Here is a 20,207-nt window from a genome sequence, read left to right as displayed (position 1 = left end):
ATTTAATAGGAACCTAAGGGGTAACTTTTTTTACAGAAAGGGTGGGGGGGGGGGGGAATGTATGGAATGAGCTTCCAAAGGAGATAGTTGAGGCAGGTACTATTGCAGCATTTAAAAATATTTAAACAAGGATAGGATAGGTTTAGAGGGGATATGGGCCAAATGAAGGCAGGTGGGACGTGTAGATGGGACATGTTGGGCGGTGTGGGCGAGTTGGGCTGAAGGGCCTGTTTCCATGCCGTATGACTCAAAATGAATGTTAATATTGTTAATATTGGGGTGAAAGTGTTTTAAAATTATGAGGAAAATCCTCGGCAACAGATTCACATAGGAAGCACCCACAGAAGTAAGTGTTTTTGAATAGTAAGTTGGAGGTGGATAGGTATAACATGCGTGGAATGGTCTTACCTTGCCTATTCTAGTTGCAAGCACAGCGTGGAGGTTTCCGTCAGCTATTTGCTGAGTACTTTGCAATCTAACAGTTCCATCTCCGAGATTGTAAGCAAATTCCATTTTACCGTTCACTATTTCCAGTGCAAGAAATTCCCCCTCTGGACCTTCATTGTTGTCATAATTATACAGGAGGAGAGCATTTTCTTTTATTGTGGCAAATTCTACATAAATTGTATTGTTTTGGGGATCAAGGCAAGGAAGTTCCATGTAAGAGAGTTCTTCAAATCCAAGGCTGCTTGCGTCACATTGATTCCCACTAGTACCTGCAAAGGAATAGATGGAATAACATAATGGGAAAAACTAATCCTGAAACTTTAGGCTGTGTTAAAATAGACAAACGTTACTGATTAATTAGTTTTAAATTTTAAATTAAATTGGTTGCGAAATAAATCACACTGCAAACAGTGATCTAAATCATGATAAAATGGAAACTAGTAATATAAATGGTCTGTAACATAATATATTGATCTCCTGGTGTGCCACAGAATATTTGATGGATGGTCTGCAAATGTCAAGCAGTTCTATTAACAATTACTTTCACTTGAAGTATTTCTCAAAGCATCAATCAAGTATCACATGAAATGCTCAAAACACATCTCACATCACAGAAACTTTAACATAACAGATTGGGCACTGAATCCAGAGACCTAAGGATCTGCACATGGTGGAATCTTGAGCAAAACACTAAGTGCTGGAGGAACTCAGCAGGTCAGACAGCATCTATGGTGGGAATGGTGGTTGGAGGGCGGGACCCGTCTTCAGATTGGAGTTGATTAGATTTCCCCCCCAAAGTCCAATCGATCTGAGCTCAATCCAAAATGGTTGCCCGTCCAATTCCTCCACAGATGCTGCCTGATCAGCATCATTAATCCTTCAGTACTTTGTGTTCCACTTTGTGGATACTAAAGTTGTTAGGTGATTGCCTAATTATTCACAGTCAAGAGTACAAATTCAACCAGCCTGATAAAAGAAAAGTGTTTAAGAAGGAACTGCAGATGCTGGAAAATCGAAGGTACACAAAAATGCTGGAGAAATTCAGCGGCTGCTGCAGCATCTATGGAGCGAAGGAAATAGGCAACGTTTCGGGCCAAAACACTTCTTCAGACTGATGGGGGCGGGGAGAGAAGAAAGGAGGAGGAGGAGCCCGAGGGCTGAGGGATGGGAGGAGACAGCCCGAGGGCTGAGGAAGGGGAGGAGACAGCAAGGGCTAACAAAATTGGGAGAATTCAATATTAAACAATATATGATAAAATAAAAGCATGGATATACAAGGAATGGAGGGATACATGGATATGCAGGGAATGGAGAGATTATGGATATGCAGGGAATGAAAGGATGCATGAATATGCAGGGAATAGAGGGGCTCATTGATAAGCAGGAATTGGAGGGATATGGATATGCAGGAAATTGGAGGGATATGGATATGCAGGGAATAGAGGGATATGGATCATGTGCGGGCAAAGCAGATTGGTTTGTCTTGTATCATGCTTGCCTGGACATTTTGGGCCAAAGGGCATGTTAGTCTGGTGTACTATTCTATGTTCTTTGACTCATGCACAGTTGTGAATGTGGAGCAGAAGTAGCAAACCAGGCATTGCAAGTCAAATTGCTCTCATTAGCAGTTCATAAAATTAAATCAAATTACTTTTGGGTTGTCACCAATGATCATGAAAGTTGACCTCAGTTGTGAAATTACAAGTAACTCTGTCCCGTCTGGGTTTGTCTACAAACAAATCCAACTTCAGTACATTTCCTTGGCTCAGAGGTATCAGAATTGGTCAATAATTATTTCTTTACCAATGTCATTATTTTCTTAGATGTAACAAACATCTATAGTCTTGCCTCAGAGGAAAGGCTATAGATGATTACAATTGAGCTTTCCACAGTGTACAGATACATGATAAAGGAAATAACGGTTAGCACAAGATGAAGTCCAGTAAAGTCTGATTAAAGATAGTCTGAGAGTCTCCAATGAGGCAGATAGTAGCTCAGGACCACTCTCTAGTTGTTGATATGATGATAGAAACGATAGTGGTGTTGAAGAGGCTTTTAGATAGAATATGCAGGGAATGGAAAGATTAGTATTGCATGCAGGCAGAGGAGATTAGTTTAACCTGTTATCATATTCGGCATGGACATTGTCGGCTGAAGGGCCTGTTCCTTTGCTGTACTGTTCTATGTTGGAGCACACTGTTAGGCAAAATTATTTCCATAAACAAAATGATCCTAATTACATACATAGACACAAAAAGCTGCAGTAACTCAGCAGGAGAGGCAGCATCTCTGGAGAGGAATTGGTGACATTTCGGGTCTAGACCCTTCCTCAGACTGGTTATGGATAAGGGAAACGAGTGATATAGATGGTGATGTGGATAGATAAAGAACAATGAATGAAAGATATGCAAAAAAGTAAATGATAAAGGAAACAGGCCTTTGAGAAGCTAGTGCGGCTTGGGTGGGGGAGGGATAGAGAGAGGGGGAATGCCGTACAATTACGTACAGATTATTTTCAATGGTGTTAGCTTTGGTTGTCACAAAAAATATTTTGTCATTATTACCTGTGCAATTTGGTGGGTATTTACATTGAAAACCCCCTGGCGGGTTCAGGCAAGTAGCTCCATTCTGGCACGTGTCTTGTTGGCAGTGATTTATGTCCTTTTCACAGTTGGATCCTGCTCTGCCTTCTGAATGGGAACAAAAAAATCCTATTGGGCAGTTTAAGCCAGTACCATGGCCATCACATGGTGTAGTTGGGCATTCGTCAAAGTCCAACCTGTACAGCTGACCCTCTGGGCAGAGACACCGGAACGGTTCCAATAGAACATGAGTCTGAAAAATGACCGAAGAACTTTCCAGAACAACAGTGTCTATGCTGACAGAAGTCTGCTTTGTGCAGGCAACACCTCGGCGACATGGAGTTGTTAAGCAAGGGTCAAAACCTATTGCAGAAATGGGGATTCCAATCTGAGTCCTGAGCCATTCTCTGTGAATGGTGAAGAGATCTATCACTGCCTTCCTGGAAACATGCAGCCCACTGCTGCATTTAATAGCTGCCATCAGGAGAACTTGATTATTCAGTGGCATCATCCCAAAGACATGGAGCTTTGTGTTATTTTGGCTCAGGAGCTCATCAATAGTCTCAACCAAACGTAGATATTTCCTATCCAGAAACTCTTCAATGGGGAGTGTGATGAGAAGGAAGACACTGCTATCAATTGTGGCATTGTTAAAATGTCTGTATCTTATGTAAATGCTGTTGGAGACACTGTGGTGAACTTTGTCACTGGCCTTAATTGTAAGGTTAAATTCCTCTTCGTGGATTAGCTTCCCAGATAACAATTTGCAGGCGTCTCCTGCCACAGCAAAGCTGGCGGTGGCATTGGTGACTATGTGGCAGTTAAATCTATCACACACGTCTGGATCTTCTGGCTTCACACTACCTATGAAACCACCAGGGAAATAGTCACCAAAGTAATTGACTTGAATATGAATATTTCTAGGCCGAGGAGGATTATCATTTTGGTCTAGAATTCGGACGTGAAATATACTCACTGAGGACATTGAGGGGTTTCCAGAATCTTGCACAATGATGGGCAAAAAGAGATCACTAACACATTCTCTGTCAAACATTATCTTGGTGGACAACACACCAGCTGGAGACAATGTAACAAAGCTGCTACTGTTGCTATCTGCTAGCTGGTAGTAGAAAGGTCCCTGGTTGGGAGGTGAATCCAGATCAATGGCATTAAGTGAACCAAATTTTGTGCCAATAGGTTGATTCTCCAATACATGCCCTTCTGTACTGACAAGGACAGGACTATTATCATTGACGTCAACAACAACAATCACCAATTGTGTTCTACCTAGTGTTTGGCCACCTCTTGTATCAACTGCAATAATGGTCATGTTGTAAGATGGCACTGTTTCCCTGTCCAGGGAAGACACAACAAATATTTCACCAGTGTTAGAATTGATAGAAAACAAATTATTTATGTGTACATCTTCAATTTTAAACTCAAGCTGATTCCACTTTACAATGATGTCTGAATCATCATCCATAAGGCTAAAGACAGATGTACCAGCTGGTGCATCTTCTCTGATATGGGCTTGATAGAGAGCAGACTGAAATACTGGAGCATCATTTACACTGAGAATAGCAACATTAATTAGTGCTTCATCCACATCAAAGCCAAGTATCCTTCCAGAATTCTTAGCAAGTACTCTCAGGAGAACGTGGCTCGGACCGAGAAGTTTTGTGTTATCCGACACAACAATCTCTCCAGTGTTGTCAACGATCTGAAAACCTTTCTTCTTGCTTTCTCCTACCAGTATGTAGTAAACCACACCTTCGAGACCAAGATCAAGATCGGATGCTGTTACACTGCCTACAATAGTTCCTTTAACTGCTTTCTCTGAAATGACAAAATTATACTGTGCTTTACTGAAGTGTGGAATATACTCATTCAGTCCTGTGACATAAACGTACACTTTACTCAGACTGAATTGATCCCTGTCATATCTGTTAAACACTCTGATGGCTAGTTCATAGAACTTAACCGATTCAAAATTTAAAATTTCTTGCACAGTAATTATTCCAATTTGTGGATCTATGGAAAAGAGTTCTGTGTCGCCATCTTCAATAGCGTAGCTCATCTCAGCATGAATTCCCGTGTCATTGTCTGTTGCATTTAGTTTAAGGATTGTGGAGCCACACGGGGAGTTTTCTGCAATTGTTGCAAAAAATACTTTCTGACAAAATACTGGGGGATTGTCATTGACATCTTGAACAAAGATACTAACTTCGATAGAGCCAGTCTTTGAAATCCATCCACCATCTAGGCCGTAAATCCGAAGGCGATAAACAGACTCCATCTCAAAATCTAAACTTCGAACCAAAGTTAACAGCCCTGTCGTGTTTCCAACGGCAAAATACCCTCCTTCATTTCCAGCCATTATTGAGTATGTAACTTGGCCATTTATCCCTTCATCAGAATCAGATGCTGTAATGTTACTAATTACAGAACCAATGGGCTGGTCTTCAGGAATGTATAAACTTTCTTCTAAAGTGTAAAATTGTGGAGTAAATATATTTTTGCCTGTGATGACGAAGTTGATTGTAGTATTAGAGGAGAGAGGTGGAATTCCATAATCAGTTGCTGTTACTGTTAGGGTGAATACCTTATTCAAACTTGAAGTGAGAGTGTTAGTCACAAAAATCCACCCGCTGGACTGTTCAACGCCAAAAAGGAATGAGCCACCATTCTCGGTAATAAAATACTCCCCGTCTCCATTTGAATCTTTATCACCAATGATCAGTTTGGTCACCCTGGTACCTAAAGCTAAATTTACAGGAACTGGAATCATCTGTCTGTGTGGTAAAAATATGGGTGGATAATCATTGCGATTGACAATTGTAATGTCCACAACGGTCTCACTGAGAGAAGGTAGCTCACCAAGGTCTGAGGCAACCACAATAAACGTAATTCTGTTCTGGGAAGTGCCGCTGTGGTCTGTGTTGTTTAACGGAATAAATGACTTAGTGAAGATTTTGCCAGTGCTGGCGTTAATTCTGAAGAATTCATTTGGATGCTTAAGAAAGTAGAAAATCTTTCCATTGCAATTCAGATCAGGGTCAGTGGCAGATACCTGTAGAACAAACGTTTCTTTTTCTGCAGGCTCCGGAATTGTCATGCTATAGGATGCCTCGGTAAATTGTGGTGTGTTGTCATTCATATCAGCAACAACTATCGTCACGTCTGTGTTGACATCCCAAGACGAATCATTAGCATGCACTCTTAAAACGTACCGATCTGTGGTCTCTCTGTCCAGTGCCCTAGCCACAGTTAAATCCCCGGTACATGGATCTATGTCAAAGGGCAGAGTCGCTGTGTGATCCAAGATACCGTAGGTGCTTCTAGCATTCACACCAATATCGTCATCCGTGGTACTAATGCGTGCAATTGTAAAACCGACTGGAGCATTTTCAACAACTTGTGCAAGGAAAATTTGTGAAAAGCGAGGGGCGTTATCATTTATGTCCAGGACGGAAATAAAGATCGTTGCTGTACTCGTCTTTGGGCTGTCTCCTTTATCTTTTGCTTCAACTATTAATGTATATAATGCCAGCTGTTCCCTATCCAACATCCTAACAGTTCTGATGACTCCAGTGGACCTATTGATGTTAAATGCATTGTTAACATTGCCATCGTAAATACTGTATTCTAACAATCCATTCAGAGAAGAATCTGAATCAACAGCAGACACATTGCAGACTTTGCTGGCTGGCACATTCTCATAGACATCACATTTGTAGATGTTCTGCTTAAATGTAGGAAAATTGTCGTTTGTATCTGTAACATTGACATCTACTCTGACATAAGATGAAAATGGTGGTGAACTTGAATCCCTGGCTTCTATCCAAAGCTGGTACTGTTTTGCAAACTCAAAATCCAGAGTCCTTTTAATAATCACTTCTCCTGTTAATTGGTTGACTTGAAATACATCTCCCAAGTTGCCCGCTGCAAGATAAAAGGAAATAGACCTAACTGCTTCTTTCTCGTTGCTTAAGGCACTGACTTGAGCAATCACTGTGTCCACTGCTTGATTTTCTGGGTAGACAAGCACTTCTTTGTCCACAGATACTTGGGGGAAGTCAGTGGTGCGTTGAAATCTCACTGTGATGGTTGTACTGTCCATTTTTGGATCTTCTCTGCTATCTGACACGTTAACGTTGACTGTGATGTCCATTGGATCTTTCAAAATGTGCCGTGCAAAAACCACACCACGGAGTGGGTCAATTTCAAACTTGTTGGCATTTGGACCAAATAAAGAAAAGCGCAGGTCAGCGTTTCCTCCAACATCTCTGTCTCTTGCAGTTACCGCATAAACAGTTGACCCTGCAGGGAAAATTAAAAGATGATTTTTGGAAAAAGTATTCCGACAATAACATTTGCTTTAGACCCAAGGAACTGCAGATGCTGGTATACAAAAAAGAGACACAAACTGCTGGAGTAACTCAGTGGGTCAGGCAGGATCTCTGGACTTTAGAGATACAGGATGGAAACAGGCCCATTGGCTCACCAGGTCTGCACCGACCAGAAATCACCCCGTACACTAACACTACACACTAGGGACAATTTTACAACTTACCAAGCCAATTAAACTACGAACCTGTACGTCTTTGGTGTGGGAGCAAACCAGTGCACCCGGACTAAACAGACACAGTTTTTAGCTTTGTTAGTTTAGTTTAGAGATGCAGCACGGAAACAGGCCCTTCTGCCCACCGGGTTCATGCTGACCACCAATCCCCATACACTAACACTATCCAACACACATTAGGAACAATTTACATTTATGCCAAGCCAATTAGCCGACAAACCTATACTTCTTTGGGATGTGGGAGGAAACTGGAGCTCCCAGAGAAAACCTCGCAGGTCACAGGAATGTACAAACTACTTAGAAACAGCACTCGTAGCCACGATCTAACCCGGGGCTCTGGCGCTGTAAGGCAGCAGCTCTACCACTCCGCCACCGTGCTGCTCTTAATTGTAGAATTCCCCACAGATCGCACTCCTTATGCCTTCTCTTCCTCAACCACATGCCACCCTGGATAACATTATATGAAGTCATAACAGTCCACTTCTTTTTATATAGTGATAATTGACTATTTATTTCAGCTTTAACCCAAGTCTAGACGAATTGAAGAAATGAAGAACCGCAGATGCTGGTTAATACACAAAAGGACACAAAGTGCTGGAGTAATTCAACGGGTCAGGCAGCATCGCTGGAGAACTTGGATAGGTGATGTTTCAGGTCGGGTCTGAAGAAAGGTCTCGACCTGAAACGTCACCAATCCATGTTCTCGTGAAATGCTGTCTGACCCGCTGCGTTACTCCAGCACTTCCTATCCTTTCCTTGAATTGAGTTCTGTTTATGCTTGGTCTGTCTATCCATGGGCCGAGATTCGATCCAGAGAGCTACTCCATTACAAACATGACTGAGTTTCATCACAACTTCTCTTCTCTCTACCATGACTTTGTCATCTTTGCCCTGGTCATAGATTGAATTAAAAGATACAGCATGGAAACAGACCCACGAGTCCACACCGACCAACAATCACACGTTCACACTAGCTCATTGTTATCCCACATTCTCACCCAGTCCCTACACACGAGAGACAATTTACAGAGGGACAATTAACCAACAAACCCGCACGTCTTTGGAATGTGGCAAGAATCCGGACCACCCGGTCAGTGTTTCCACTTTGAAGGAAATTACCCGAAATTCAGGAAATTCTGGTTGCCTTCAGGTAATTTTAGGGAAATTAAATAATTTCGGGAAATTTCGGGAAGCCCGGTAAGCCTTCCCCAACTACGCATGTGTGACCCTCGCCCCAACTGCACACGCGCAGATACCCGCCGCACTGCGCACGCACGGGGAGATGCGAAGGGATGTTTTGGGGAAAAAAATGTCAACCATCCACGCCTGCGCAGTTGTGGGAGGCTGCGCACAATTGAAAATGCCGTCAGTGACGCGGTAGGGACGCAAAATGATGCCGTCTCTTTGCGCGTGCCCAGTGGGCCCGGTATCCGCACGTGCGCAATTGGGGAAGGCTTAAATTAAATTTCAGGAAATACCATCAAATTCCAGGAAATTTGGGAGTCTATTTCAGGGGAAAAAAATGGAGGTGTGGAAGCACTGCACCTGGAGGAGACCCATGCAGTCACAGCGAGAAGGTGTGAAGTCCATGCAAGAATTTCATTTTATTTTCATGATGGTGATTACATCACAAAATCACGTTTAAGAACAATGATTGGCATCTGCAATAATAAAAAGACATTTCAGGAACCGAAGATAGCCACTTAAGCCCCCGTCCCACTTAGGAAACCTGAACGGAAACCTCTGGAGACTTTGCGCTCCCACCCAAGGTTTCCGAGCGGTTCCCGGAGGTTCTCGGAGGTTCCCGGAGGTTTATGTCAGTCTCCCTACCTGCTTCCACTACCTGCAACCTCCAGCAACCACTTGCAACCTCTGGCAACCACCTGCAACCTCCGGGAACCGCATGGAAACCTTGGGTAGGGCACAAAGTCTCCAGAGGTTTTCGTTCAGGTTTCCTAAGTGGGACAGGGGCAAAAGTGTGGGTGTACCACAGAGGGTCAGGCAGCATCTCTGGAGAAAAAGGATGGGTAATGTTTTGGGTCGGAACCCTTCTTCAGACTGAAAGTAGAAGGGAGGGAAGTGGAGGTAGGAAAAGGCCAGAACAAATCAGGGTCAGCACAGATGATCAAGGATCAAGATGGTGGAGCCCATTATGGCCCATTGTTGGCTGGGGACGAGGTGATAACAAAGGGATTCAAACAGTGGAACGAGTAGGACAACTGGGGTGGGGGAGGGTGTAGGGAGGGGACGCAGGGGTTACTTGAAATTAGAGTAATTAATATTCATACCGCTAGGTTGTAAGCTGCCCAAGTGAAATATGAAGTTCTGTTACTCCAACTTGCATGTGGACTCACTCTGTCAGTGGAGGTGGCCCAGGACAGGCAGGTCAGTATGGGATTGGGTAGGGGAATTAAAATGTTTGGCAATTGGGAGATTGCGTCGGTCAAGGCAGACGGATTGAGGAACCTACCTCTCTTTAGAACAGCAGGGACATTAGCAACATATGGGTCATCCAGAAATTCAGGTGGGTTATCGTTAACATCTTGTATTATGACCACCACAGATGCCGAACTCGTTGAGCGCTGTGTGTGACTTTGGTCATTAGCTACAACAAGCAGCGTATAATCTCCTCGAACTTCTCTGTCCAAAGTGGAGATTGTGATCATTTCTCCACTGACAGGGTCAATGGAGAATGGAGAATCCTCCCCTTCCATTGAGTAACTAGAAATGAAATGAATACAATATGACAAGAAATAGTGGTAACATTTACAAATTACAATCATTTTACCTTAGTTTAGTTTAGTTTTGAGATAAAGCATGGAAACAGGCCCACCGAGTCCACATCACCCAACAATCACCCATAAGCTGGTGTAGAAAAGAACTGCAGATGCTGGTTTAAACTGAAGATTTAAGTGTCTACTGGAGTAAATTAGTGGGACAGGCAGCATCTCTAGAGAGAAGGAATGGGTCATGTTTCGGGTCGAGACCCTTCTTCAGACTGACCATATTCTAGTTTTGTCCTACACACCAGGAACAATTTACAGAAGCCAATTAACCCTCAAACCTGCATGTTTTTAAGATGTCGGAGGAAACAAGAGCATCCAGAGGAAACCCATGCAGTCACAGGGAGAACATACAAACTCTGCACATATAGCACCTGTAGTCAGGATCAAACCCATGTATTTGGCACTGTAAGGCAGCAACTCCACCGCTCCACTACTGTGAAATCTTGTAAGAAAGTAAGGTGCAGTTTTCTTGCAAGTGTGTAATCTGGAAATGAACAAGGTGCAGAAGAGATTCACCAGGGTGTTACCTGGGATTGTGGGCTTGAGTTATAGGGAGAAGTTGACGAGGCCAAGACAGTTTTATCTCTGCGGAGCTGAGGGTTGACTTAATTGATGTGTACAAGATTATAAGAACATGCTAATATTTTTTGCCTCAGGATAGTGGACTCCAAAACTAGAGGGCATAGGTTTAAGATGAGAGGGGAGAGGTTTAAGAGGGACCTCAGGCCGAATAAACAGGCCCTTCAGCCCACCGAGTCCACGCCAACCACCAATCACCCATTCACACTATTCCTGTGTTGTCCCACTTTCTCATCCGCATCCTTCACACGAGGGGCAAGGTTTACAGCGGAACCTACAAACCCCCACGTTTTTGGGACGTCTCAGAGGAAACACACACGATCACAGGGAAAACGTGCAAACTCCATGCAGACAGCATCCGAGGTCGAAATTGAACCGGGGTCTCTAGTGCTGTGAGGCAGCGACTCTAATCACGCGCCGCCCTTGGGTAGGAGGGACAGAGTTTTCATGGAACCGGCCATCTCAAAACTATGGATAGGAACATATTCAGGGCATGTGGTTAATAGTTAACGCCCAATGATATGGAATGTGCAGCTTAGAAAGAAACCAGCTTGTTCTTGTTGGTGTTTACACTCAATATAAACCTCTCCCCGCCCTTCGTTATCAGACAGTATCAAGGTGACCTTGTATTCCTTTCTCTCTCATGTGCCCACTAGATATGATTCCATTGAGTCAACACCGACCATCGAACCCCCGTTCACACTAATTCCTCCCACTATCCCTTCCACCCACTCCATACACACTAGGGGCAATTTATAGAGTCTAATTAGCCCACAAAACTACGTGTCTTTGGGATGTAGGAGGAAATCGGAGCACCTAGAGGAAAGCCACGCAATTACAGGGAGAACATGCAAACTACACATGGACAGCACCTGAGGTCAGGGTCAAACTTAGATCTCTTGCACTGTGAGGCAGCAGCACTACCAGATGCGTCACTGTATGCTACCCAAAAATAGAATAGAAGATGAATGCAGATTATAGCGGAGGAAAAATACATATATGCAATCAGGAAACTTCTGAGAGTTTAAAGAAGATGTGTAGGATAAGAGGGTGGTGGGTGCCTGGAACACACTGCTGGGGGTGGAGGTGGAGGCAGATACTATAGAGGCTTTTAGATTGGCATGTGACTATCAATAATTGAGGGATATTGATTACATGCATGCAGAAGAGATTAGTTTATCTTGGAATAATGAAGGGAATGAAGGAATGTGGCTTATGTGCAGGTAGATAAGAGATGGTCTTGGCATCATGTCCGGCACAGACGTTGTGGGTCGAAGGGCCTGTTCCTGTGCTGTACTGTTCCACGTTCTATGTTCCATATAACCATATAACCATATAATAATTACAGCACGGAAACAGGCCATCTTGGCCCTACAAGTCCGTGCCGAACAACTTTTTTTCCCTTAGTCCCACCTGCCTGCACTCATACCATAACCCTCCATTCCCTTCCATCCATATGCCTATCCAATTTACATGATACCAATGAACCTGCCTCCACCACTTCCACTGAGCTCATACTACCACTCTCTGAGTAAAGAAGTTCCCCCTCATATTACCCCTAAACTTCTGTCCCTTAATTCTGAAGTCATGTCCTCTTGTTTGAATCTTCCCTATTCTCAAAGGGAAAAGCTTGTCCACATCAACTCTGTCTATCCCTCTCATCATTTTAAAGACCTCTATCAAATCCCCCCTTAACCTTCTGCACTCCAGAGAATAAAGACCTAACTTATTCAACCTATCTCTGTAACTTAGTTGTTGAAACCCAGGCAACATTCTAGTAAATCTCCTCTGTATCTCTCTATTTTGTTGACATCCTTCCTATAATTGGGCGACCAAAATTGTACACCATACTCCAGATTTGGTCACCAATGCCTTGTACAATTTTAACATTACATCCCAACTTCTATACTCAATGCTCTGATTTATAAAGGCCAGCACACCAAAAGCTTTCTTTACCACCCTATCTATATGAGATTCCACCTTCAAGGAACTATGCACGGTTATTCCCAGATCCCTCTGTTCAACTGTATTCTTCAATCCCCTACCATTTACCATGTACGTCCTATTTTGATTTGTCCTGCCAAGGTGTAGCACCTCACATTTATCAGCATTAAACTCCATCTGCCATCTTTCAGCCCATTTTTCCAAATGGCCTAAATCACTCTGTAGACTTTGGAAATCCTCTTCATTATCCACAACACCCCCTATCTTGGTATCATCTGCATACTTACTAATCCAATTTATCACCCCTTCATCCAGATCATTGATGTACATGACAAACAACAAAGGACCCAACACAGATCCCTGAGGCACCCCACTAGTCACCTACCTCCAACCCGATAAACAGCCATCCACCATTACCCTCTGGCTTCTCCCATTCAGCCACTGTTGAATCCATCTTGCTATTCCTGCATTTATACCCAACAGTTGAACCTTCTTAACCAACCTTCCATGAGGAACCTTGTCAAAGGCCTTACTAAAGTCCATATAGACAACATCCACTGCTTTACCCTCGTCAATTTCCCTAGTAACCTCTTCAAAAAATTCAAGAAGATTAGTCAAACATGACCTTCCAGGCACAAATCCATGTTGACTGTTCCTAATCAGACCCTGTTTATCCAGATGCTTATATATATTATCTCGAAGTATCTTTTCCATTAATTTGCCCACCACTGAAGTCAAACTAACAGGTCTATAATCGCTATGTTTACTCTTAGAACCCTTTTTAAACAATGGAACAACATGCGCAGTACGCCAATCCTCGGGGACTATTCCTGTTTCTAATGACATTTGAAATATTTCTGTCATAGCCCCGGCTATTTCTACACTAACTTCCCTCAATGTCCTAGGGAATATCCTGTCAGGACCTGGAGACTTATCCACTTTTATATTTTTCAAAAGTGTCAGTACTTCTTTTACTTTGAACCTCATAGTATCCATCGCTACTCTACTAGTTTCCCTTACCTCACATAATTCAATATCCTTCTCCTTGGTGAAAGTCTGGTGTAAGTCTAAAGCAAATGATGATTCAATATTTTTGTAGTTGGTAAAATGTTTCTTCTAACACACAAACATTAATAGTGCTCAGCACGTTAAGGAAGAATCCAGAAATTGTGCAATAATGTAAATTAATGAGTCAAACAAGTAACTTTGAGAGGGTAGAAAAATGTTAAGAAGACATGTTAGATGTCACACCTGATTTGCCCATTCTCTTCAGCATCTGCATCCGAAGCCTTGACCTGTAAAATCACTGTACCAGTGGAGGTGGCTTCACTGATGGTGGTTGTGTACAGATTTTGTTCAAATAGAGGACTGTTATCATTGAGGTCTTTAACAATTATTATGATTGTTCCAGTCCCAGTCAGTGGTGGCTCACCTGCAAAATTCATGTAACTTAATGTATTATCTCAGCACAAAACAGTTCAATTAATAGTCTGAAGAAGAGTACCGACCTGAATCATCACCTATCCATTTTCTCCAGAGATGCTGCCTGACCCTCTGAGTTACTCCTGCACTTTGTGTCTATCTTTGGTATAAACCAACCTGCAGTTTATTTTATTAAATGTGATGTACCTGTGCATAGCAGTTAATGGTCATGAGCTAATCATACAGAATGCTATCCAAGCCTTTTTCCAAGGGTTATCGAACTTTAACTCTGTGTGCAACGAGGGGAAAAAAAGCTTCTAAAAGCTTCCAAGATTGAGAATGAAGTGATGAAGGTGCAGAAATAAACCATTAACTCATGGTATTTTACTGTGATAGAAAACATATTGCAGCATCTCCTTAATGCAATGCACTTAAGTTCCTGATATTTAGATCTGCTTTTGGGATTAATTTTTCAATACCCATGAAGCTATAATATTAATGCAAATTTTAATATGTTTGGCTGTGAGCAAGTTGGCTTTTCAACGCATTAACCTTTCTCAGTGATGGTCTGTGGCTCCTTTCTGGTTTCTTTGATTAATTGCTCAGTAAAGATTGTACTCTTTTTCTGATTAGGGGTTTCAGAGTTCTACCAGTTAACCGGGCAATTAATTATTCTGATTTGGCTGTTTAGATCACTGGAGCTAATCAAATTTATGTTGAATCAATTTATGTTCCACAGCCCGGTGAATAATATGACAGTCTGCATTACCTGCATCTGTGGCAGTCACCAGCAACGTGTATTCCCCCTGAACCTCTCTGTCGAGGATCTGCACCAGCCTGAGTTCTCCGTTTGTTGAAAGTGAAAACTTGCCCTCTTCATTTCCTCGTGATATCTTGTAAGTCAGTTCACTGTTGGAATCCAAGTCATCGTCAAGGCCGAGCAACTGAGAAACATAGCAAGCCCACATTAAGTAACTGCTTGTAGTGGTTATGTGTGACGTGTTTCTATACATGGTCAACATAACTGTCCTGAACCCCTTCTCTTATAACTGCAGTGTCTTCAACATGAAAATGCTACGTGTTTAGACATTACCTTAAGATGAATTCATCTGAATTTGGGGTTAATGATCAATCGTAGAACACTGAATAGTACAGCACAGGCCTTTCAGCCCACTATGGCCATGCTGAACATGATGCCAAGTTAAACTAATCTCCTCTGCCTGTCAGTGATCCATATCCCTCCATATTCACGTGCCTATCCAAAAGTCTCTTAAACGCCTCTATCGTATCTGTTTCCACCTCCTGGCAGCATGTTCCAGGCATCTACCTCCCTCTGTGTAAATGAAAAAACTTGCCCGCACCGCATATCTTCTTTAAATGTTGGCCCTCTCATCTTGAAGCTATGCCCTCTAGTCTTTGACATTTCCAACCTCGGAAAAAGGTTCTGACTATGGCCTCTCGTCATTTTATATATTTCTCTCCTCAACTTCCGACGTTCCAGAGAAAACAATCCAACTTTGTCTAACCCCATCTTATAGATAACTAGACCAAGGGGGACCCGTTGGGTCCCATCCCTTCAATGCGTAGTTGGGGTGGGGTGGGGGGGGGGGGGGGGGGGGCGTCGTCACACACACACTAACCACCCCCACCACACACTAACCACCCCCCACACAACCCTAACCACCGCCCTTGATATTATATTAATATTATTCATTGGTTCCTTTTACTGCACCCTGCCCATCTCAAGGTGCAGAGAGATTGGGGCAGAGAAAGAGGGGAGGGGGGGGGGGGGGGGGAGAGGGGGGAGGGGGTGGGGGAGAGGGGGGGGGGGAGACTGGAGGGGGGAGGGAGGGGGGGGGAGGGGGAGGAGGGGGGAGAGAGGGGGGGGGGGGGAGGGGGGGGGAGGGGGAGGGGAGGGGAGGTGGGAGGGGGAAAGGGAGGGGGGGGGAGGGGGGGGGAGGAGGGGAGGGGGGGGGGGGGGGGGGGGAGGGGGGGGGGAGGGGGAGGAGGGAGGGGGGAGGGAACTTGGGGAGGGGGGGTTGGTGGAGGGTGGACGGGACCGAAGTGCGAGAGGAGGGCAGGCCTGGGCCAGGGGGGGACCTCGGAAGCCCAACCAAATTACTGCATGTTTAGAGGCTTCATAAACCTCTTTTGTTGATAAGTTCATAAATTCATAAGTCATGGGAGCAGAATGAAGCCATTCAGCCCAAGTTTACTCTGCCATTCAATCGTGGCTGATTTGTCTTTCCTTCTCAACCCTATTCTCCTGCCGTCCCCAAAGCCTCCACATCTATCCTGTAGTGGGGTGACTGGATTGTACGCAGTACTCCAGATGCAGCCCAACCAGATCCTATGAATCTGCATCATGATTTCCTGACTTATGCTCAATCCTACTAAAGTCCCACTACTTTTTAACAGTAATTGCAGGAGTTTTTTCAGTTTAGTATCAAATACATACAATTAATCATAGTTTAAAAATCACTGCTGTATCGTGTAATTGTGATAACATAATATATTACTCTTCTGAGCCTATTTGTTCCGTAATAAAATTGCATTTGCCAATCTCATTTGCCAGCCTCTTTAACTATCAGACTCAGGTTTCATTAATCAGGTTTTTTTTTTAACTACTGTTGTGTTCCATCTATGATTTATTGTACGTAGAAAATGGTTGATACCACGATTGTCTGATACCAAGATTGATTGTCATCTGCTGCGGTTCTATCTTTCAGAGTTCCCATATATTGACACTTGGTTTTAAAAATGAACCACAACTATTTTTGTATATGATTATGATTTGATGTGATTGGACAGCATGCAAAACTAAGCTTTTCATTGTATGGCAGCACACATGACAATAAACCCCCAAACAAGGATGCAAGTTGATGGAGTAATTCAGCGGGTCAGGCAGCATCTCTGGAGAACATGGATCTGTGACGTTTCGGGTCGTGGCCCTTCTTCAGTAATGCAGCTTGAATATGTTAAGAATTAAAACAACTGAAAGAAAAACAAGTACCTGATATACGACTTGTGGAACTTTATTTATATTCTCCAGGATATGTAGGGACATTGTGGCGGGCTGGAAGATCGGTACAAAGTCATTGACATCCCTGAGAACAACCTTGACGGAGGCTGTTCCTGACCTGGGACTGGATCCATCATCCGTTGCAAAAACCACAAAAGAATAGATCGGTATTTGTTCACGATCTAGATTCCTGAACAATGAGATTAACCCAGTAACAGAATCAATGGCAAAGTGCTTGCTGCTTGTTGTATATCGAACCTGCCCATTTCTCCCTTCATCGAGGTCAGTAGCTGAAACAGCCAGTAATTCAGAGCCAGGAGGTATGTTTTCATCCTCTGTGACTGTATAAGTGGTTTGACTGAAGACGGGGCTGTTATCATTGACGTCAGTAATAATTGCTCTAATGCATAAGGAGGAGGAGAGTGGTGGCTGGCCTTTATCTGATGCAGTCACTTCTATTGTAACCCGTTCCACTAATTCTCGATCAAGGTCTCCAATCACGCTCACTTCGCCACTTGTGGTGTTGATGCTGAACTTGCACTCTGGAGATTGTGTGAGAGAGTATTCAATGTGGCCATTGAGCCCGCTGTCTCCATCCACGGCCTTCACTGTCATTACCACGGTATCAGTAGAAACGTCTTCGGGAAGGTAGACAGTATTCAAAGGCAAGAACGTGGGAGCATTGTCGTTCACATCAAGGAGCTCCACCATGATCCATGCACTACTTCTGAAACGCACCGAGTCACACGGAGCCTGGTCAATAGCTTGAACTGTTAAACTATAAGTAGACTGGCGTTCTCGATCTAACATCTGTCCAACCCGGAGTACAGCGCTTTCATCAATTGTAAAATCTCCATTGGCGTCCCCGGAGATTATGTTCAACGTCAAAGCTGCATTCATACCTGGACAGTAGACAAGTGTTCAGTTAGTTACGTAACACTTGCACAGACTATACTATATGGAATCTAATCCCAGAGGACATAGGTTTAAGTTGAGGGGAAAGATTTAATAGCAACCTGAGGGGCAACCTTTGCACAGAGAGGGTGGTGGGTGAAAGGAACGAGCTGCCAGCGGAGTTGGTTGAGGCAGGTACTATAACAACATTTAAATGACATTTGGACAGGGTACTTGGATAGGAAGGGTTTAGAGGGGTATGGGTCAAACACAGGCAAATGGGACTAGTTTAAATGGGGCATCTTGGTTAACATGGATGAGTTGGGCCAAAGGGCCTGTTTCAGTGCTGTATGACTATGACTGTTAGATTAGTTTGGATTGCACGCTAAGGGGGGGGGGGAACTGGAGGCGTGAAAAGACCAAGATCAATCAGGGCCTGCGGGCATTTGTGACTGGGGCTTGCAGTCAACATGGCAATCCCTGTTGGTCCAGGTCTTTTCTTGCCTCCAGCTCCTCACCCCCCACTGTCTACTTCCAGTCTGAGGAAAAGTCCCGACCTGAAAGGTCACCTATATTTTTTCTCCAGAGATGCTGCCTGACCCCCAATACTTTGTGTCTGTCTACTCATAAGAATGTAGACTTGCTTCAAACATGCAAGATACCTATCCCAGAAAGCCAGATAATTACAAGTCCATCAGCCCAAACTCAATGGTGGAACAAACTCTGGAGAAAGTTAGAGCCATCTTTTGGAAAGAATAATAGACCGATTGAGTCACACACTGTGCTTTTTTTAATAGTCTTAATGTCTTTTTGTTAATTAAATATTTAATCACATGTTAATTCAATATTAAACCACATTTAATGTTCCTTTTCATCAATATGCCCCCTCTTCTGCGACTAGCTTTGTTTTAACTTGATTGAGATACAACATGGAAACAGGCCCTTTGGCCCATTGAGTCTATGCTGACCACCGATCACCCATTTGAACTAATTCTACACTATCCCACTTTCGCATCCACTCTCCATACACCAATAGGGAAATTTATGGAGGCCAATTAATCTACAAACCCGCATGTCTTTGAGATGTGGGAGGAAGCCAGAACTCCCAGAAGAAACCCACATGGTCACTGGAGGTACATGCAAACTCCACACAGGAAACACCCAAGGTCAGGATCGAACCCAGGTCTCTGGCGCCGTGAGGCAGCAGCTCTACTCGCTGCACCACTGTGCCTCCCAGATGTCTGTGTAGTTTTTTGGTCGATGGTAGAATTGTTCGGCAAATGCATGAAAGGTTTATAATGTAACAGAGTGCATGCCGGGTGTTGTGTGATTTCAAGGAGCGTGGTGCATTGACCTCTGCCTGTCAATGGGAGCACAGCAGCAGCAGTCAGCACCGGCCGGATTAATTACTTCCATGTGCAAATGATGAAGGCAATGATGTCACATGAAAGTCTCTGATCTGCGTCAGACTGCAATCAAAAGGGCAGGGAGAAAGCATGAGTCATAGCAACAGCTGTCAGGCAAGGCACATTCCCACTTAACTCTGAATAGAGTTACTCTTTCATAAATCCAAGCTAGAATAAACCTCAGTTAATGACTCAGTGTGCTGCTGAAGATTAGAAACAAGGAACTGCAGATGCTGGTTCACCAAGGAAAAACACAATGTGCTGGAGTAACTCAGCGCATCAGGCCACATCTCTGGAGAACATGGATATTTTAGTTTTCCTCTTCCTCCACCTTAGTTGTTTCACCAGTTCCACAGTTATCCATTTTGTTTCTCTTGCGATCACACCTTCCCTAGACAACTATATACTTACCAGGCACCACCCTGTCTGAGATCATTTATTGCCAGCCCTGATCAGTCCTGGTCGTTTATCGCCTACAGCTCTTCTCCTCCCTCCTCCCCTCTCCCCTCTCCCCCTCCCCTCTCACCCCTCCCCTCTAAACAT

General features: G+C 43.7%; 1 protein-coding gene across 1 annotated transcript; it reads right to left on the bottom strand.

The window, feature by feature from the left end:
• Positions 1–207: 207 nt before the first annotated feature.
• LOC129698415 (protocadherin Fat 4) lies at positions 208–19,806 on the bottom strand (the record flags this gene model as incomplete). The annotated part of the gene is made up of 6 exons (XM_055637562.1): positions 17,356–19,806; positions 15,112–15,286; positions 14,172–14,352; positions 10,082–10,332; positions 3,012–7,349; positions 208–716 (listed from the first exon to the last, which is right to left on the bottom strand). Coding segments are annotated over exons 1-6 (6,363 nt in total), but the record flags the coding sequence as incomplete, so codon positions are not given.
• Between the last annotated feature and the right edge of the window lie 401 nt (positions 19,807–20,207).

The sequence above is a fragment of the Leucoraja erinacea genome, chromosome 6 (genome assembly GCF_028641065.1).
Source record: "Leucoraja erinacea ecotype New England chromosome 6, Leri_hhj_1, whole genome shotgun sequence".
NCBI lineage: Eukaryota > Metazoa > Chordata > Chondrichthyes > Rajiformes > Rajidae > Leucoraja > Leucoraja erinaceus.
The sequence above is the reverse complement of the archived record's forward strand: the minus strand, read 5'-3'. Positions and strand labels throughout refer to the sequence as shown.